The 22,114-nt window shown below is 43.5% G+C and overlaps 1 protein-coding gene across 1 annotated transcript in view; it reads right to left on the reverse strand.

The window, feature by feature from the left end:
- The window catches only part of NNT (nicotinamide nucleotide transhydrogenase), a 78,756-nt gene that overhangs the window by 12,298 nt on the left and 44,344 nt on the right, over positions 1-22,114 (reverse strand). The window contains exons 16-19 of the mRNA XM_006769468.2: positions 21,377-21,537; positions 19,263-19,442; positions 12,453-12,612; positions 10,853-10,934 (exon numbers count right to left, since the gene is read on the reverse strand). Of these exons, the coding sequence (XP_006769531.1) occupies positions 10,853-10,934; positions 12,453-12,612; positions 19,263-19,442; positions 21,377-21,537 (583 nt within the window). The remainder of the gene's footprint in view (positions 1-10,852; positions 10,935-12,452; positions 12,613-19,262; positions 19,443-21,376; positions 21,538-22,114) is intronic.

Consider the following 22,114-nt stretch of genomic DNA (forward strand, 5'->3'; position numbering starts at 1 on the left):
CTCTCTCTCTCTCTCTCTCTCTCTCTCTCTCTCATTACCTCTCTGAAATCAATAAAAATATATTTTAAAAAAAGAAATGGTGACCATGTCCACTCACCTATTACAAATGAAAAAAAATATTTTTAGTTTGAAAAGCTCTTTTCACTTTACAGAAGTTTAAACATATTATTAATCAGCTAATTTTCATTCAAAGTTAATGCCCACTTGCATTCCAACTATGTCCATTTCAGGTCAACATTCCAAATTAGCACAGGGTTGCTTTCCCAGATTCACCCACAGGTGGTCTTACCTCCGTTACCGACTAGACCCAATGACACAACTAAATAACTAGATTCCGTTCAGGGAGCTGTTGCTCAAAAGCATCAGAGGTTCAGGAGAAACACAGAACATCCAACGACTTAGAAAATAACACGCTCTAAGTGAAAAAAGATCAGCTGGCTAGAAAAATGGCAAAACTATTTTCAAGCAGACCAAACCAAACAGAAGTTGACCAAATAGTCCTCATTTTCTTTACACGGAATAAAATAAAATGATCTTCAAATGCAAAAGGAAGAATTGGACTTAAAATTTCAGGAAAAAAAAACACTACTTTCTATTAATTTAAAACAAATGGCCCAATTAGGGGATGCTTCAGGCTTCTTCTCTGTGGATCAGGGACAGAGAAGCTCATTAATCTGAGCTAATGCACTTGGAGTCAAGAGTATTTCCCATGCAAATGCGAAGGATGGTTGGTTGGCATTGGACATGATCAAGACAGCTACAGCAGCTAGGACAGCCTTCCAGGTATGGGAGGAGGCAGGGGATCCTCAATGGTCTGAACTACCCGTAAGAGAGGACCAGCTTAGGTGGACTTGGGACTTCCAGAATAACGTAAGATATTTCTCTACCCCACTCCAATAGTACTAACTGCCACCAAGGACTCATCTGAGCTCTTCTGAGATGTTCATAGTAGTCTTGAACACCAAAAACTTTCTCTTAATCTCTCAGCCCTCTGATCACCAAGAAGTATTTCTTGCTTCCCCAGGTCCTCTCCTCTTCCCAAACCAGATTGGTGAGACTTAAAGAAAGACTGAGAGTCATACTACATGACACTCAAGGTGTGAATTAGTTTCCTATTGCTGCTGTAATAAATTACCACAAATTTAGTAGCTTACAGCAACACAAATTGATGATGCTCTTACAGTTCTGGAGGTCAGAGTCCAAAGTCCATTTCTCTGCACTGAAATCATGGTGCTGGTAGGACTAGGAATTCATTGCTTGCCTTTTCCAGCCTCAGGAGGCTGCCCCCATTCCTTGGCTTGTGGCTGCATCACTGTGACCTCTCTTTCCATTGTCACTTCTCTGAGTCTGACCCTAGTGACTACACGGGCCCACCTGAATAATCCAGGATATCTCCCTATCTCAAAATCCTCACCTCAAATCTACAAAAGTTCCTTTTGCCATTTGCCATGGAAGGCAACCCATTCACAGATTTTAAGGATTAGGAGGTGAACATACTTGGGGGTCATTATTCAGTCTGCCACAAACTCCCTTTTCAGTCCTAAAATTCCATGAACTAGAGTTTCTATTTTAGCTGAGTAAACCAATACACACTTCGTGATTTACTTTTGGATTTCAGTTTTGTATTCCTCTTTGATTCCAATATTTTTGTTTAATTTTAATTTATTTGTTTTTAATACTACCTTTGCTTATCCTTAAATTAACCCACTGGCTATCATCTTTATGCTTTCACTGAGGTGTCATGGACCAAATTAGAAATCAAAAACCTCTAAATGTATGAGTTATTATTGTAATATGTGATTAGCTGCAGACTTCATAAAGATGATGTTTCTTTTGAGCTAGTTGCAAAGGGTAAATAACCGCAAAGCTAACCAACATGTTATGCTGAACATCCCAAAGGGCAGATCACTTTATATCTGTTTGTATAATAATTTATTATACTAAACTTTTAAGATGCTAAGATTGGAGACAAACACACGCAAGACTATTCTAAGAGAATGCCAATGTTTTGAGAGAAACAACAGAACACGCTACATTTGTAGAAATATGTATGTGCATGTTGATGAGGCAATGGGAGTTTATAACAATTCTGGCCCATGGAACTGGCTGATCTCCAAAGTATGTATTAAAGTTAATTGTATCAGACATTGGTTGGCCAAGACCGGCAATTTCCAGGAACCTACGGCCAAAGCTCATCAATGTCCCATCATCACATAAAGAATATCCAGAATTCTGAACTGCAAAGCCTACTAGCCTCTCGGTTCTTCCCTTTGAACTAGAAAAAAATTATTTTTATTGTGTACATGCTTAACAAAACAGAGCCGGCTGTCCCTGACCACAACAAGATTCTACAGAAGGGAAAGAACTACTAAATGAGATCACAGAGAGATCTTGCAGCCGCCACTTTTTCATTATGCAGCTCCTCCTTCCCATGGCTGCGCTCTCCAGGCCCAGAGCTCCTCAGTGCAGGAACCACGCTCATTTATCAGTACCTGGCACTTGATTCTCGTGCTCAGTGAAAGGTGTGCCCAGTAAGGTAGGCTTACTCATACACTTCCCGCATCTCCTTTTAGAGAAAGAATTTGGGGAGCCCTAGCCGGTTTGGGTCAGTGGATAGAGCCTTGGTCTGCGGACTAAAGGGTCCCAGGTTTGTTTCCCGTCGAGGGCATGTACCTTGGTTGTGGGCAAGCATAGAGTAGCAGTGAAACGCTCTAGAGATCCAAGGCCTGGCTTCAAGACATTTGGACAATTAACTTCCGTGTGCCGCCCTTTCCCCATGTGAACAATGGGAGTGATGATAAAACCTCTTCAGGGAAGGATGGGGAGATTTAAGTGAGACAATTAGACCAAGCGCCTGGCACACATAAGCCTTCCGTAAATGTAACCTGTACATTATACTCAAATACATTTTGGTAATTTAAATGTTCATCTGTATCTTTCAAACACATCCACATTTTAATTGTCACTTATATAAAAAGAAACACACATTTTCACATTAAGACAAATGTTGGTTTGATGCCAACATTTTCTAAGTTGGTTTTCTAATTTTTTTTTAAATATATTTTATTGATTTTTTACAGAGAGGAAGGGAGAGAGATAGAGAGTTAGAAACATCGATAAGAGAGAAACATTGATCAGCTGCCCCTGGCACATCCCCCACTGGGGATGTGCCCGCAACCAAGGTACATGCCCTTGACCGGAATCGAACCTGGGACCTTTCAGTCCGCAGGCCAACGCTCTATCCACTGAGCCAAACCAGTTTTGGCGGTTTTCTAATTTTTAACTTGAAATCCTACTAAATACCAATGTAATTCAACAAAGCCAGAAATTGTTTGTACTCACAACTACATCAAAAGACTAGAGAAATGATAGTCAACAGAGACCGAGGCTAACAATAGAGACTGAGGCAAACAATTGTGAACACTAAACTCAGTGGGAATTTGGTCATAACTAATATTAGAATACAGATTTACTTTAATAGAGTCAAATTTCAAAAGGCCATCTTCAACCCTTCCACAGATACTATTAGGCAAAAAGTATTGTTTCCTGCCCAGCCGGTGTGGTTCAGTGATTGAGTGTCAACCTCTGAACCAGGAGGTCATGGGTTCAATTCCCAGTCAGGGCACATGCCCGAGTTGTGGGCTCGACCCCCAGAGTGGGATGTGCAGGAGGCAGGGGATCAATGATTCTCTCTCATCACTGATGTTTCTCACTCCCTTCCCCTCTGAAATCAATAAAAATATATTTTTTTTAAAAAAGATTCTCCAATCCAACCACTTCCTAAGGTAGGACTGCTTTATTCAGAATTATAGCAAGTTAACATGTACGAATTGTTGAGTCACAAAACAGGCTGTCGCTCCCCTTTGAGGCCATTGAGTCCCTGGTTTGTGCTACACACAACTGTATGTTTGCATGTGCAATGCTCCATCCTGAGAAGGGTCCATTGAAGTAATGAAAAGATTTGTTACTACTTTCAATATTTTTTTACTAATTGTGCATTTCACCTATGAAAAAAACTGATGGGGCCCTGACTGGTTTGGCTCAGTGGATAGAGCATCGGCCTGCGAACCGAAGGGTCCCGGGTTCGATTCCGGTCAAGGGCATGTACCTTGGTTGCGGGCACATCCCCAGTGGGGATTGTGCAGGAGGCAGCTGATCGATGTTTCTCTTTCATCAATGTTTCTAATTCTCTATCCCTCTACCTTCCTCTCTGTAAAAAATTAATAAAATATATTTAAAAAAAAAAAGAAAAAAACTGATGGGATCTGAAAAGGCAGGTTTCTTTGGTTTATTACATTCCAGTCAGAATTTCTGATTGACAGTTACAGGTCACTTATTCAAAGTACAAGAAAAAGCTATTTTGTAGTAAATGTAGTTCAGAAGAAAACGTTATAAAATGTGAAGCAGGGGACATTCAATGGGACATAAACTAATCCTTGCTGATGGAAAGGCGGGGACCAGCTGGGTGGGGTTAGCCCAGGCGTGGGCAAACTACGGCCCGCGGGCCGGGGCCGGCCCGTTTGAAATGAATAAAACTAAAAAAAAAAAGACCGTACCCTTTTATGTAATGATGTTTACTTTGAATTTATATTAGTTCACACAAACACTCCATCCATGCTTTTGTTCCGGCCCTCCGGTCCAGTTTAAGAACCCATTGTGGCCCTCGAGTCAAAAAGTTTGCCCACCCCTGGTAGCCCATCCATTTGAGGAGGAACCTGGTAACGAGTGGAAAAACTTCCTAACAAGGCAGGCCGTGTCGACACAAACTGATTAATGAGGAAAGCTACAGAATCAACTTTCTGGCGAAGCTTCTTAGGCTAAAGGACAGGCACCCAGCTTTCTAAAATTGTGAAAGTCCCTCCGACCAGCAGTGGCCCAGACGAACTCACTCATACGATTCCAAAGGAAAAGAAAATGTTCATTTAATTTCCTAGCGCTTTCCAACAGCCAGAACGAGAGAACATTATGTACCTTTCTTTTCTTTTCTTTTCTTTTTTGAAGGCAAATACGGGCCGAGCTGCTACTCTGATCTGAAATCTGGTGTTCGTCCATGGCCTGCCTTTCTTCAGGAAGAAAACCATGAATTTGTTAACGAGCTTACAAATAGGTCTCAGGGGCTCCATTTTTCCGGGACAGAATAATAGGACCTGTTTTATGACAAAGGGCGGCGGTCACATCTCCCATGGGCACATGTGGCCTGTGCCACAGAAGCCACACAAAGAACAAGAAGTCTTCCAAACAGGGTGCAATCGGGCGATCTCGTGCAAACACTGACCGTGTCACAACACGACCCTGTCCACGTGGAGATTACTACAGATTGGGCCCACATCTGGCTCTTCCATCACCAGAAGGGAAACAGGACTATGAAGCAATTTTATTTCAAAACAGCCAATTAGGCGATGGAGAATGATATCAGAGAAAACATGAAACATCTAGTTTGCCACTAATGTTCTAGAATACTATATTCTGACACAGTGCAGAGATTTAGTAGAAACGGTACCGAATTTCATCCTTCTGTCAGAACTACTAGGAATGATGCTGCTGAGTGGCTCCTGAAGTGCAAACTAGTGAGCCACCCAAAACGCACACTATAAGCGAGATACGAAGAATTTGGACCTGAAACGGGAAGAGGCCTTTTGTTTATTTATGTTTACTTGAACCTTATTGAAGAGAATCAGCTCAGAGAGTTTCTTCTCACTAATACTAGGACTAAGAACCCAAAGTCACCCCGATGGTCAGAGGCCCTGGTTCCATCAGCGGCGAGTTTTTCCCTCAGACCACAAGGGTTTCCAAGGATGAGTCCAGAATGCACAGCTTTACGAGACACCGAAGTCACAGGCTTCTAACACAGCTATCTCTGCTTCCCTCCACACCAAATGCAGGGGACAGTATGAAGCCAAAGGAAGTCTGGTCAACAGTCAGAACCTGTGAGAAGAGGCCACTTCCTAGACCAGTGATGGCAAACCTTTGGAGCTCGGCGTGTCAGCATTTTGAAAAACCCTAACTTAACTCTGGTGCCGTGTCACATATAGACATTTTTTGATATTTGCAACCATAGTAAAACAAAGACTTCTATTTTTGATATTTATTTTATATATTTAAATGCCATTTAACAAAGAAAAATCAACCAAAAAAATGAGTTCGCGTGTCCCCTCTGACACGCGTGTCATAGGTTCGCCATCACTGTCCCAGGAGCACAACAGACGCCTTCGATCTGAGAGGTTCTTGGTGACTCTGCACGTAGGTTGAGCTCAGATGTGAATGAAGACACAGACTTGCTTTGGTTTGATTCCCAGTCAGGGCACGTGCCCAGGTTTCGGGCTTGATCCCCAGGAGGGGGCATGCAGAAGGCAGCCAAACCATGATTTTCTCTCATCATTGATGTTTCTATCACTCTCTCCCTCTCCCTTCTTCTCTGAAATCAATAAAAACATTTTTTTAAAGAAAATTAAGCAGTGATTAATTGTAAAAAAAAAAAAAAAAAAAAAATTACAACTCTTCCTAAGAATGATTCATTGGCAACACTATCTCTGCTTTATCATGAAAAGCCGATCATAGCAATGCAAAGACTGGGAAATAACAAGAAGGGATGTCTGTGCTCCTGTAAGATTTTCCATAAAAATCCTGCAGAAATCAAGCGTGAGCTAGGTGAGCTCCAAAAGTGTTCTGAGCCACTGGGAAGCGACAACACCGTGGCCAGAAAAGAAAGTCTAAGTCAGTGGGCTTTCCCGATGTTCCCAGCGAGCCCTGTCCTGGAACGCCTCGGGCCCCGCTGCACCTCGGCTCCTGGGGAGCGTGTTCTGACTACGCCCAGGAGGGAGACGGCGGTATCTGCATCCATCACGGCCCATGAAGTCACACAGACGGGCTGGGTGACAGATGCAATTTTTCTTGGCGCCACTTGGGCATCACTCATTGATGACAGTCATATGTCCACACGGACCCGTTTCCATGAGGGCTGTGTGCGAGTATGACACCACATCTGGATGCTGGGCGTGAGGGGGTCCTGAGGCTCAGAGCTCCTAAGCCAGCGGCCCGCAGCTGTGGTCCAGTAGCCCGTGGGAGCACCCAGTGATGAAAGGACTGAGGTATCACGACTGCAAATACAGGTTTCTCCCTTTAAGGGGCAAGGTAACCACGGCAGCAGCCTCCTGTTCAGACAGCCGCCCGCCTCTGTAAAAGGAAGCCAGCATCTATGGATTTGCACAGTCCTAACCTTGTAAAGAAAACATGCCTGTCTCCTGTGAAAAGATGACGACACCCGAGGCAAAGTCGACAAAGTTCCTGTGTGATTCCCTTTAAATAAATAAGAAATCTTCACACAGAAGCGAGAAAGGAAAAACGATGATAATCCACTGTCATCGTGTTAGCAAGAATCCTTCTCTTCCGTTAAAGCAAACGCAAGATTTGCATAACTTGTTACAAAGCCAGTGTGTAGAAAATTCAACCTACTACAGTTTTAAAAAAAAGAAAAACTGTAACACACTCACATATAATTATATCTCTCCCATTAATCTTAAATCAAATAATCACTTTTCCCAAGCCGTGTGACAGATGTCATCCCAAAACAGTTTCTATGATGACCCCGTGGACAAAAATGCAAATTTTAATGAGATCAGAAACAAACATCCATTTGTCTTCTCCCTTTTCTTTACAGAGCATTTTTTCCTTCCTCTTATTGTTTTTCTTTCACATCCTGTCAGCAGTCGTTGATGCTCCCAGCTCTGCACCTACCCCTCTAACACTGGGCTGAGTTCCCAGGACGGCTGGCCACCATAGGCTGGTCAGCGGGCAAGCAGAGAACAACATGAAATGAATCATGCCCTTCCCTGAGGATAACGGAGGCCTGGAGGCCACTTCCTCTGTTTTATTAGATCTGCTGCTCGTCTCCTAAACATCTACATGGTGACAGCAGGCGTTATACTACATGTGATTTTCACAAGCGGACTGAGTACAGAAAAACACTTTCTTTTAGGAAAATGATTAAAGATTCTGTAACACATCCTTTCCCGTGGTAGGTCTGCAAACGCTTTCCGGGGCGACTGTGACCACATGGAAGCAGAGTTTCGCACCCTACGTGAATGTAGGAGTGAGTTACCGAAATGAGACTTATTATCATAACGATCCGCTGCCAGTTGTTATAACACGCACTGACCACCAGGGGGCAGACGTTCAACACAGGGGCTGCCCCCTGGTGGTCAGTGCACTCCCACCGGGGGAGCACCGCTCAGCCAGAAGCCGTGCTCACAGCTGGTGAGCATGGCTGCGGTGGCAGGAGCCTCTCCCCACTCCACGGCAGTGCTACCAAGGCGCAGCAGACTGGGATGAGCGTGGCAGGTCACCAGGCCCCAGCTTAGGCTCCTCCCTGGCCACCTGCCACTTGGCGCACTGTTATATCCCCCAAGGGGTCCCCGATTGCGAGAGGGCACAGGCCAGGCTGAGGGACCCTCCTACCCCCCTACCCCCCACCCCCACCCCATGCATGAATCCACGCACCGGGCCTCTAGTGTGAAAATAAAGAAACAACGTCAATGACTTTTCTCATCGTCAATCTGCAATTCACCAAAGATGATCCTACATGTGGGAACCACTACATCCCAGGAATGCTGGTCCTACCACAAAGTAATATTTTAACTCTTCACATTTTAAAAAAACACAGACTTTAGATTGCCGGAAAGTAGAGATAGGAGGAAGGAGTGAGAGAAGGAACAGTGGGGAAAAAGAGAGAAAGACTATGCAGCCAATGCTCAAACATTTTAGATAACCCTCTGGTGAAACCAGCTGAGCCCCTTTTACCACTGTCAACAGCTGCAACATTCAGGCGAAAACCTGGACTCTGGGCACAGTCCGGCAGGAACCCTGCCCGGCTCTAGGCACACTCTTGGGCCTGTTTTCTTATCATCTGCCCTAGACAAGAGTGAAAGACTGGCATCTGCAAGGAACTTTCATTAACAGACAATTTTCCTTAATTATGGCGTTACCTCCTCTCTCAAGTCAATGCCACTGCTAGAGGGCGGCTTCCCCGGGACACGGCATTTCCCTTCCTCCCCGAGCCATGCAGGGCCCTGCACAGCCTCCCCGTAGCCCAGCTCCAGACTACGGAGCCAGGGTGCACCGGGCAGACACAAAGGACTGCGAGGGTCATCCCTTACCTCCCCATTGTTCCATCCCTCACACCCTCCGTCCAGGACCATGGAAAGATCTGGAAATGCAGTGCTCCACTCGCCACCCGCCTTCTGCCCTCCCAGGAGCAGAGGCCTCTGCCCAAACGGCAAGTGGCCACAGCAGTGGTTGCTCTGATGCATATTTCAGAGAGTGGATGGTTTATAGCAAGGGGAGCCCCAGCAGTCTTTTCCCCCCTGAGGGGGTGAGCTACATGAGTCCACCGTTAACCAGCCCACAGGTTCCCACCGGGTCTGCCTCACTGACCTCTCCTTTCAGGCGTGTTTGGCCAAGCAAGGTCACCTCCTTCCCCAAATCCAACCAGAGAGACGGGACTTCTGGTTTTCCCTGTTAATAATTACCCTGGAATCCCATATAAAAAAACTTCCCTTTGTCACCTGAACCTATATTTAGGTTTGATGCTATTAGACAGAAACAGCAAAAACTAGGTAGGAAGACTAAGGTTATGACAACAGGAGGTTTTGCCACTTAATTTCCTTCCCTAAGATTACATGAGCAAAACTCGACTTTAAGAAACAGTCGTGTCTCACCACTGGGCTCTACACCTGACACTAATAAAATACTGACTGTCCACTGTCACTGAAAATTTTCTTTTTACTTTTTTAAAAAATGTGTTTAAGTCAATTTCTCAGGCGAAGCCCATCAAGTGGCCACCGTTCTGGAAGGGTGCAGATCCAGAACATTCCATTTCCACAGAAAGGTCTACTGCACAGAGTTGGTCTAGACCAGGGAGGGGGAACCTTTATCTGCCAGGGGCTATCTGGATATTTATAACATCATCCTCAGGCCATACAGAATTATCAACTTAAAATTAGCCTGCTGCTCTAGCTGGTTTGCCTCAGCGGATAGAGTGTTGGCCTGCAGACTGAACGGTCCCGGGTTCGATTCCAGTCAAGGGCATGTGCCCAGATTGCAGGCTCCTCCCAGGCCTGGGCCCTAGTCCGGGTGAGTGTGGGAGGCAACCAATCAATGTGTTTCTCTCGCGTCGCTATTTCTGTCTGTCTCTCCCTCTCTCTTCCACTCTCTGAAAATCAATGAAAAAATATCCCAGGATGAGGATTACAAATAATAATAATAATAAAAATTTTTTTTTTAAACTTAGCCTACTACGTTTGGTCAAATATTTAATGAACTTACTCCTAATGCCTTCGCAGGGCCAGGCCAAATGATTTCACGGCGTTATACACCCACAGGCCGTCCGTCCCCCACCCCTGGTGTAGACTTTGACCTGCTCAACTTGGTGTCTGAACCCATCACTGGACCAATGCTTCTGTTCCCACGGTTCAAACCCACGGGTAGAGAGACTGGAACCTCGGGGGTCACCCCTGTAGATCGTTATGGAGGAGTTTCTTGAGCATGGGGAGCAGCAGAAACGGGGGTGGCTGTTCAAGCGTCAAGTTACAGCTACGGAGCAAGTGTTCCCGCCACATGAAGTGAATGGTGAGATCGGCCACACCACAAAGAGGGGTTGTCTCCAGGGGGTGGGACTATGATTCCTTTTTGCTTCTTCCTACTTCGATGTGTTTTTCTGATTTTATTCAATAAGCACACATTCCTTTCTTGTCAAATAGAAACTGCATGCAAGATGCCAACAAAAAGGAAACAGTCATCTACAAGGATGCCATCAGCGCTGCTCGCACACACACGGGGAGCCAAGCACAGGGCCTACCTGACTTTCTTGCCCTGCTCCGTGAGCATCTTCACCAGGTCAGCGATGGGGTACTGCGCTTTGGCCGCACACAGTCCATAGCCTGCGGGGAACGCCAAGAACACGGGAGAATGCGGTTTTACTTTGAAATTCCTCTCTGGATGGAAACATTTTTATGCCCCAAAAAAGCAATCCACGAATAGGACTACAAATGAAAGCAAACTTATAATATGGAATTTTTAAAATACTGGCCGAAATTCCAACTTCAAATTCTAATGGTCCCTCCTCAGTCTTGTGCAGGTCTCATACTGCTGGGCACCCCCTCCCACACACACACCCCACACGCTGTGTTCCCTCTGTCTCTCTCTCTGTCTCTGTCTGTCAGTCCCTCACATCTTCCCACCTTTCCACTCCAGCACCGCTTCTCAGCAGGTGACGCCAGGCCCACTGTGAGGGAGATGGTTCTTTCTGCGGGAATGGCCCAGGCATTCTAGCAAATGTACTGTGCCTGCTCCCACACAGAGCTGACAGCAGCCGCCCTGTCTCTGAGACAACCAAACCCAGCCCAAGTCTCCAATGTCTGCAGAAGATGATGCTGGCCCAGGTGAGAAGGCTTGTACCTAACACCCAATTATGCTAATGTTTACTTATATCTTAGTATAGAACCAACCAACAAACTACCCACATGTTAAATCAACAAATTTTCTTTACAGAAAAATGCCTATGATATAACATGACAGAGTTAAAAGCTTAATCTGAAAATAGTATGTTGCCTGCAATACCACAGCATTATCTTCATAGTGAAGAAGAACTAAACTCAGCTTCAGAAAAGAAGGAAACTGCCCAGCCAGTGTGGCTCAATACTTGAGCACAGACTCATGAACCAGGAGGTCACGGTTCAATTCCTGGTCAGGGCACATGCCCAGGTTGCAGACTCGATCCCCAATAGGAGCATGCAGGAGGCAGCCGATCAATGATTCTCTCTCATCACTGATGTTTCTATCTCTCTCTCTCTCTCTCCCTTCCCCTCTGAAATCAGTAAAAACGTATTTTTTAAAAAAGAAACTGAGGCCTGAAGAGATCAAATGGCTTGGTCAATGTCATGTCGATTGTCAGAAGCAAAATTAAACCAAAATGAGACGCAATGACTCCCAGGCCAAGCTCTTTCTACTGGGCAACACAACCTCACCTTGGTGAAAACCACAGGAATCGCAATGACTTTTTAAATATTTGTTTTTAAAAAGAAAGAGATTAACATTTACTAACACTTACTGAGCAGGTTTAAGAGTGAGCTACTTTCATATACTATATCTAACTTCATCCTAACAACAGGCCCAAAGTTTATCAATGAGGAATAAACAACCAAGACTTGAAAAGGATTCAACATTGGTACAGAATCACTGGAAGACATGGCTAGAACCACGTCATCAATTTATAGAATCTCTACGTGATCTCCAAAATATTAACACAAGCTGAAAATTCTCAATACCTTTCACTACGTAACAATAGGGTTGCTTCTAAGTTCCCATTATGTTTTCAAAAACAAACAAGTGCCGGTTAGATGTTTTCCTATGATAGGAAGTTGTTAATGTAATCAATGACAAAGCCCTTTTTTTTGTACCTGGAGTAATAATAATGCTGCTAGCTTCTCGAATCATGTCGATGGCATTCTCCAGGTTGATTTCTGTGTGTGTGCCAGAAATCTCCATGGGTTTTCCACCAGCTGTTGAAGTGGTACCATAGCCTCCAAGAATCACATTCGCCAGGGAGCGATTCATTGCCTGGAAAGCGAAATTACTCGCGGTGAGAGTTTAACCCGCATAACTTTTAGAAAAATGATCTGTATATATGATATTCAGAAATAGTCCATAAAGAGGTATGTGTGATCATCTAAAACATTTTAGCCGCATAATTTGACCTAGCTTATGAAAATTATTTCAAGAGTTTAAATGAAGATATCTGGGAAACCACATCCTTTTCTCTATAAAATCAAGTACACGCGAATATATCTTCAGTAAGAGAGTAGTTTGTTAAGGCAATTCATGGAAAGTTACCGGTAACATTAAGAAATTAATGAAAAACTCAGACCTGGTTACTATCACTTGCACATGGATCGAGCAAGTTGTACCTCCACAGTCACGTGTATTTCACAGGAGGACAAGGCAGGCACAGGAATGTGAAATTTTACAAGGTGACTAGAGACTCTCAGGTGAGTTTCACTGCCAGCTGCAGCTGTCCAGAAGCAAGCAGGAGGGAAGGGGCAGGGATGCCTCTCATTTAGAACTCTGCTGCCCTCTGCCGTCAAGAAAGATAAATGTAGCTATTGATAGGGTCTGGCTTTCCAAATCAGCTGTGAAGCTATAGAAGTGACTGGACTCATTATTAGACTCCTAAAATATTTCATTTCCAAAAAGATAGATGAGTGAGCTTATACGTTTTTTTTAGTAAAATAGACACCCATCCGTTTAACCAGAAAAAAATTATCTTGGGGGGGGGGGCGGGGGGGAACAGTAGGAAGGCACTTCTAGTTGCTCCTTTACAATCACCCAACAATGTGCCATTCGAACACCACCACGGAAACGTGCCGATAACTGATCGGGTTCTGAAAACAGTTCATGTATGGCCCTCCCAAGGCGGGGCAGTGGAAGAAGCATGGAAAGACAAGAAGCCAGATGTTCTGGGGGATCAACTACATTTTAAGACGTCAAATCCCTGTACATGATCAAAGCAGTCATTCCACATAATCACCACAGAATTTCTCACTTCAGAAAAAAAACTCCCAAAAAACTATTAAACCCTATTTTAAGGGTTGTAATAAACATATCATTGATCCACTGTTTATGCCACTTATAAGCTATATGAGTATCAACTATTACTTTCTTTCAAAAAGACACTTGATTATTTAAAAGCAAAAAGCACCTGGAGATTTGCAGACAAATAACACATCAGGGAGAAGCACATGACCGCCCATCCAAGGACAGCCCACCGGCTGCCACCTTCGGGGACAGGCCTGTGAGTGGCTGAGGGGACAGAGAAGCAGGGGCAGAGGAGATGGGCAGAGAGCCACCCTTGACAAAGGGCAGCAGGCCAACAACTAAGTAGCAAAGATGATAGATCAAAATGTCAGAATTTTTCAAATTGTTCTTTTGACCTGAGTTCACTGATGAGAACAACTTTCACATTTTACATAGCTCAAAGCCTTGTAAACTTGTCTAAGATTATCCTATCTAATAAAAGCCTAATATGCTAATTGTTGGGTCGTCTGTTCAACCAATCAAAGTATAATATGCTAATGATATGCTAAGGCTACTCAACCGCTCACTATGATGTGCACTGACCAGCAGGGGGCAGACACTCCGACCGGTAGGTTAGCTTGCTGCTGGGGTCCAGCCGATCGGAACTGAGCAAGACAAGCCTGACACCCCCTGGAGCCCTCCTGCGGTCCCTCCCTGGCTGGCCAACCTCCCGCATCCCTCCCCGGCCCCCATCATGCAGGGTGGGGTCCTTCGGCCTGTCCTGTGCCCTCTCGCAATCCAGAACCCCTCGGGGGATGTCGAAGAGCTGGTTTTGGCCCGATCCTGCAGGCCAGGCTGTGGGGCCCCACTGGTGCAAGAATTCGTGCACTGGGCCTCTAGTAACGTATAAAATAAAGCCCAGAACGTTTTCATGTATATTATTAATAGATAAGAAGGGCAGAGAAATATTGACGTAATGCTTTTATGCTCCTAGTCCCCATCTGACATGAAGTTTTAAATGCTGAACACCACTTCCTCTGCTTAAATACAAGGTTTAATGAAAATCTACATAGCCATACCTGAGACTTCCCAAACATTCAATATTTATTGATTTTGATCAATTCTATCTAGTTTTGAATTACAGAATTCTGAAAATAAATGACCAAAAATAGTTTCCACCAAATTTTTGCCCTTAAAAACTGATTCAAAGACCTGTTTCAGACATTGAGATATTTCTGTCATAGATAACTTTTTGTTGTTGTTCTTAATCCTCACCCAAGGATAATTTTCCATTGATTTTTAGAGAGAGTGGAAGGGAGAGGGAGATACAGAAACAGCAATGTGAGAGAGACACATTGATTGGTTGCCTCCTGCACACACCCTAACCAGGGCCAGGGAACCTGCAACCAAGGTACGTGCCCTTGACCAGAATCAAATCCAGGACCCTTCAGTGTGAGGGCTGACACTCTATCCACTGAGCCAAACCAGCTAGGGCCATAGATAACTTTTTTTAAAAAAAAGTCAAACATACAAAAAGACTCCATCCCCTGCATCACACAGTCCTGTGAAGGGACGGAGGACAGAGGAACATGACGCGAAGACAGATGTAGATGATAGAGCCCTTTCATCTTACTGGACTTAGAAGGAACCATTTTTCATTTCCTATAAAACCGAGTGGAGGAGAAGGAAAGAATATCTGAGGACATTTAACTAATGTGGACCCACTTCGGATGGCATCTTAGGGAGGAAAACAGGGAACCACACAGTAGTATAACAATCAAAGTCTACTTGTTAAACACGTATCCACAATTATATCACCATTAAGCTAATTCCATGTGGTCTCTTAAAAACGAAATATTCTTCAGCTCTGAACTTACCATTGCGACATCATATTTTCAACAAATGTTTAGGGTTTAGGGCTTTGTTTTGTTTTGTTTTTTTCTCCTTTTGGCTTGCTCAAGTGATTAATGAGACTATCCTGTGACCACTGACCCCAGATTGAAGAGCTCCCAGCTCCAAGACAAAGCATTTGCAACCCTGTCCAAGAGTATGCCTTTTAAGTTATTAAGCCCTATAATGAAAATTGTATGCTACAGTAAAAAGATCCTTAATTCACGTAATTCTAAGCAAAATGTAAGAAGAAAACTCAGAAAACAAAGGTCATAAAATGGACCAAACCAAAGCAATAATAAGATATATACCATTGACTAGCATCTCTCATTTCGATGCTTTGTAGGTGCTAATTAATTGGTTGCAAAGCAAAAAAGAAATTTTTTCAGTTTGGCTTTCATCCACTTAATTTTATTCTATTTTCATTTGGAAAAAAGCAGCAAAATGCAAAAATCAAAAAGTTTGGTCTGAAAACGCCGCTCCATTTTCCAAGTGAACGGACTATAAAATCGTAAAGAGGTTAATGTCTAGTGACATCTGGATATAAAGCACAGGGCTCATTTGCGCTGGTTGTTGGGACACTGTGGACGTTTTTCGGTTTTTATAATCCTGGGTGTTGTGTAACCACGACATTAGGCTCAGAAGACACCCAAACGGATTCTTGTCAGAACAAAATCCAACTTCAGGGGCTGCTAATTAGCCACTCGGGGTGCATTCCATTCCCTCTCGCATAACAAAAGCATTCTGGTCTGGTTTGGACTCGCCGGCTCCTTCAATAAATAATAAAACAGTGAAGGTGAACATGCTGGTAATAATACTAGATATCGACATTTGATAGTATACCTGCTACTACAGCCTATCCGGAGAGGATTCCAAAATACGAAAAGAGCTAACAAATAAAATATTCACCTAATAGTGATTTAACAATTCTTGTATTTCTTTGAATGTGTCAGGTGCTAGGTCAGGCTCTATAAACACCAAAGCGAATAATACATGACCTCTTAAAGTACTTTCCCTGTAAAGGGAGAACAGCATTTCCTACCTCCAGAGTTCGGGTGGGGAGTAAATGAGCTAATATTTGTACAGCACCCAGCGCAGCGCCGGCAACATTGCGCTCTGCCTAACTACGAGCAGACAGTTCCTTCTTATTAGTATTACGAACCACCCTGAGCTGCCAGTAGGCACCAGCCACGAAGAAATAATTTCCTATTATGAAAAGGCACAGGCTAAGAATTCCTGAAGATGAATGTGAAAAGTCAGAAACCAGGAAAATGTAGAAGCGAAGACCACTTCTGTCTTCAAAACAGAAAACTAGGGCAGCCTTGCTCTTGTCATCTGTTCTGTAATAAGACGGAGGAGCAGAGGGTTCAGTAAAACGCCTGCTCTACACGTCACCCACCAGGAGAACGTGCAACGCGTCCTCTGTGGAGACCCCTTCATCAGTATCAACAGCCACCTTGACCAAGTGATTGTACGTAAAGGCAATAACCAACAATGCACCAGGAGAATGTACTGCAGGGGAAAAAGGCAAAAGCAACTAATAATATGGACTTGGGTATGATATAATACCATCTTAGCAGACACCAGAAATGGTTCGAAAGCCGTGTCATAGAATGCATTCAAACACATGCATGTGGGAAGACTATAATTAGAATATTAAATGTGGACAGTTAGGTGGTAATGGGATTATAGATTATTTGATTTTCTTATTCATCCTTTTCTATTTTCTTCCAAATTTCCCTCAATAAATGCCTTTTATTTTTATATCTGGGTAATTTTTAAGATTAAAGCTTTAACCGTCCTTGAGCCCAAATGACTACAATTTGCTATTACAGAGCATCAATCTGACCCAGTGTGATACTTGTGGTCACAGACAGCTATAAGAATAGCTTGTCAACCTTATACACAGTACAGGAATAACAAATATCTGCGGTACACTGGCAGCGAATGGCATGCCTGAGGCAGAGGAAATAGAAAGGACGTAAAAAAAAGAAAACAGAATAAATAGAGAAAACAGATCAAGAAAAAAAAAAATAAAAAAATGAAGAAAAGGATGAAATAACACATAAGTAGACATAGAAAAGAGGACTTTCAACTCCTGCCTCTTCTTACCTTATTCTAGTAACTGTTATAGAACTGCTACTATCAAAGGTACTGTAGTCCTCTAACCAAAAATAATAAGAAACTAAATGAAGAAGGAAAGGAAATGGAGAGACAGACAAAATTGGACAAATGGTGCTGATACATTTAAGAAGCTGAAGAAAAGCCTGTAAGAAGAAAAGGAGAAAGGCAAGAAGGTACCCATGATGACACTCCGAGATCTAGGTACAAGTCCATCCTCCGCCCGTACCAGAATGCCACTGGCTGTGCTAAAATTCCAATCTCTCGTTTAATTTTAAAATCAGTGCTTTGACCAACCATAGGTATTAGTGAAAATCTGCTGCCCCCTGCTGGTCATTTAAATTCACCACATGAAGCAAAGCCAAACTAAGAGGAAAAGGTTCGTTTTTAGAAAAATTATTTCTAATGTAACTGAATAAATGTTTTCTTCTTCATAAACATTTGGGTTTTTAAAAAAAAACATCCAAAGCCTGATATTTTTCCAATAGGAGACACAGAACCTCCCACCTTTCCAAAATTTCCTCAACATCTAGAGGGATTTAATTTCAAAACCTCTTAACTTGGTTTTAAACTTGGGCTATCAAATCCTTTGTTTTATACTATGACCAAAGAAAACTAATTTTTATTATAAAAAGACAACTCCAGCATTCAATGAGCAATGAGTTTTTCAATTAAAATATAAGAGAAAATCTCCATTGTCAAATAAGCATTTTTTTAAATAATGTAATAAAAGAATGAAGGGGGGTTAAGTATTCTTTTTCTGAATTATTAATCGGTGTGAAGTTCACATGCTGATTTCACTCAGTTTCATACTTGTCCTTTCACAGTCATTGGAAACGATTATTTAGAGAATAGCCTCTATAATCAGAAAAAGGTTGCTAGTCAAGCCTTTAATTATTTGCAGGATATCTTCTTGCCATCAAGAAGAGAATTAAAAGCAAAAAGGAAGCTAGGAGGTATTTTTCTTGTTAATTTTCTTTCTTTTCTTTTAAAACAAACAAACCATGCTGACCACAAAACTTCAGGAGGGCACCCTCGCAGATGACCAGTGGGAGTGTCAATTGCAGCCAGCTTTCCCGAAACAGCACGGGAAGGTTCAGAAAGAGCCCGTGAAAATGTGCACACCCTCTCCCTTCTAAGAATCAATCCTAAGACAAAAATCCGAAGTGCCGAAGATGTCTTTATATACAAAGAGAAATAAAAATCACACAACCTAGCAGGTACAGCATTCGGGGGAAAGTTGAATATATTTTTATATATCCATGTAATAGATTAGTGATGAAGTCCCTTAAAATAATATTGAGAAAGCATTTTTAATAAGAAAATGGCAAGAACATAGCTTGTAAGATTTAAAAAACTAAATGTGAACGTGTACCTGGTGATTAGACAAGGGAACGCACAGACATGCAATTCGCAAAGAAAGAGCAGAGGGAAATAACCCAAAACCTGCAGGAGTTCTTTCAGGCGGAGGGCGTCAGAAGGTCTTTATTTTTTTATTTTCCTAATTATCTACACTGAGTACTTTAAAAGCAGCCTCGCAAGTTGATTCAAATGCTACACACTGGGATTCCTGAGAGAGAGAGTGAAAGCTGAGGTAGTCATGTTTACCGCAAGTAACAGAAATGACAGGCGCGCCCTCCGGTGCAGAACACCATTCCCGGGTCTGCCGGGCACGTGTCTCTTACCACACACATGATGTAGGACAGGATGGCCCCGGAGGAGCCGATGAGCGCGCCCACGATGGTCAGCAGGTTGTTGTTGAGCAGGAAGCCCTCGGCACACAGGGCCCAGCCGGAGTAGCTGTTCAGCACGGTGATGACCACGGGCATGTCCGCACCCCCGATGGCAGCGGTCAAGGTCACACCCTGGGACGATAAGCAAAGCGCGACTCAAAATTAATGCAACACAAATACAGCCTCTGCCCTCGAACAGCTCGGTGCTTCATCATTCCGGTTTTCCAACGACTATCGTTACACGCCCGTTTCAGTCTGGCCACAACCAGGCACCTCCTGTCTGGCCGAGTCTCCCACAGATACAGCACACGTAAACACTGAACCACCGCCCCCACCAAAGTCCCCCCACCCCTAAAAGGCAGTGATGAAAAGCAGGCAGAAACTGGAGAGGAGTCCTCACTTGGAAACCAGGGACGGCGCTGAGTGCATTTCCCAGTTTTTATGGCTTTAGCCTAAGGGCAGGCCCTGTCGTGCCAAGTGAAACAGCTAAAACAAAATACAATCCCACAGTCTCGCTCCTTTGAAGATCGGAGGGTAGGGTTTGGGCGACTAAGGCAGCGGGGAAGTGAGAAAGTAAATTTTGCACAGGAGGAGGCTAGAGAAAGAAAGCCCTGAATTCTGTGCATGAACTCTGCCCACATCTCTGGCTGGCTCCTGAACTAGGCATACGCAGGCAGACTCCAAACAATCCTACTGAAGATGAAATAACAATAGACTGTTGAGATGTAAACTGTGCATAGGAAAGAGAGTCAATAATATTGTAGTGACTATGAATGGTGCCAGGTGGGTACGTGAAAAATCGGGGGGAGCACTGTGTGAAGTATATGATTGTCTAACCAGGGGTGGGCAAACTTTTTGACTCGAGGGCCACAATGGGTGCTTAGACTGGACCGGAGGGCTGGAACAAAAGCATGGATGGAGTGTTTGTGTGAACTAATATAAATTCAAAGTAAACATCATTACATAAAAGGGTACGGTCTTCTTTTTTTTAAGTTTTATTCATTTCAAACGGGCCGGATCCGGCCCGCGGGCCGTAGTTTGCCCCCGGCTGGACCCGCTATGCTGTATACCAGAAACTAAGACAAAGTAATACTGAATGTAAACTCCGGTTGGAAGTTTTTTTTTTTTATTGTAGCTGCCCCCTGCCAAAGGGGAGCTAGAATTTGAAATTTGGATCCAGTCTGCTGAGCTGCCTACAAAACTAATAAGGAAATCATTACAACCAATTCTCTTTGGAGGAACACAACAGACTCTCAAGTCTCTATCATTCACGATATCCAGGATGCAACCCCAAATCACTAAACTAGAGAGGAAAAGGGATTGTGGAGAGAAAGATTTTTGCTTTTCATTCCCTGTATTCCTATATACTCTGAGTTTGTTACAATGTGAACGTATTCATGTATTGCTAAATTAAGTGAAAACCAATTATATTAGGCCATGAAATATTTTACTCATTCTCATAGAGTCATTAAGTATTTTTAATCAAATTCACCTCTCCTCAAAAGTAACAATTTTTGAAGTTTTACATTTCAATGCACAGGTTTGATTTTGGCACTTTTTTTTACTTCTTCTGCCCTGTTAGATAAAAAAAATATCAAAACTATTTTTCTTTTGTTCAAAATAAAACAAAAATCCATGCTATATAAGTCAAAATAAAAATAGGTCATCAGTGGTTGTATATAGAATTTTAAGTTACTTAGTGTTCTAAAGGTTCTGTGTTGAAATCACAGCCAAACTCTTAAGACTGCATAAAAATCGGTCTCGTTTTGCCGAGCTGGTGTGGCTCAGTGGTTGAACTCAGTGGTCCACCCATGAAATAAGAGGTCACGGTTCAATTGCCGGGGTTGCGGGTTCGATCCCCAGCAGGGAGTATGAAGGAGGCAGCCAATTGAAGATTCTCTCTCATCATTGATGCTTCTATCTCTCTCTCCTTCTCCATTCCTCTCTCTGAAATCAATAAAAATATTTTTTAAATAAAATATATCTAGTCCGTTGGGGGTCTTAAAGAGATAGAACTATAACGAGACTATACTCTGATAAAATACGAGTTCCTCTCCAACTCTTACCATGATCGCCGAGAGCGCCGACACGGAGCCCAGGCAGAGGATGCCCGTGCCGAAGCTGGGGTCCAGCATGTAGGGGATGATCCCACCCAAGCTGGCCGTCAGCAGGCCCGCGTTGAGCATGTGCCGCCCGGGCAGCAGGAGAGGCGCGGAGTTCAGGATGCCTGGAACCAAGCACAGGGCAGTCAAAACCAAAGAACCCCTCCCTCACCGTGTCCGTCCTCCAACCCTGAACTACCAAAAGGCAACATTAGAATTAAAACATGATATTCGAAACATCACTTCCTATCACCAGATACTGAACCGTCAAAGCCAGTTCGAGTTCTTCCTCAAGCAGAAAACTAGCGGAAGCAGGAAACGTCTGCCTCCACGTAACTGTCCCCTCATGGCTCCCACCCCACGTCTTCGCTCTGGTCACGGAATCCTGAAAAGCCACTTTTCCCGTGGGACCAACACAGAAGCTAAACGTTGTTTTCTTCCTTTAAAACTTCAGAACCACCTCCTAGCACACCTGCATTCCTGGTCCCACCCACTGAGCCCGGAGCGGAGGGGCTGGTCTGCTAGCTGTTTCTGAGGATGAAGGGCAAGACAGAATGTCTTAGGCGGAAAGTTCTTCCTATGATGTTTAAGTTTCATGGAAGGTCCCACTTAATTGTAATGAGTTCATTACTGAGAGGCAAGACCAGATTTTTAAATCACAAACTAGTTTCTCTCGAGACTCGTTTTTTCCATGAAAACCCC

This window comes from Myotis davidii, unplaced genomic scaffold (genome assembly GCF_000327345.1).
Source record: "Myotis davidii unplaced genomic scaffold, ASM32734v1 scaffold143, whole genome shotgun sequence".
Classification (NCBI taxonomy): Eukaryota; Metazoa; Chordata; class Mammalia; order Chiroptera; family Vespertilionidae; genus Myotis; species Myotis davidii.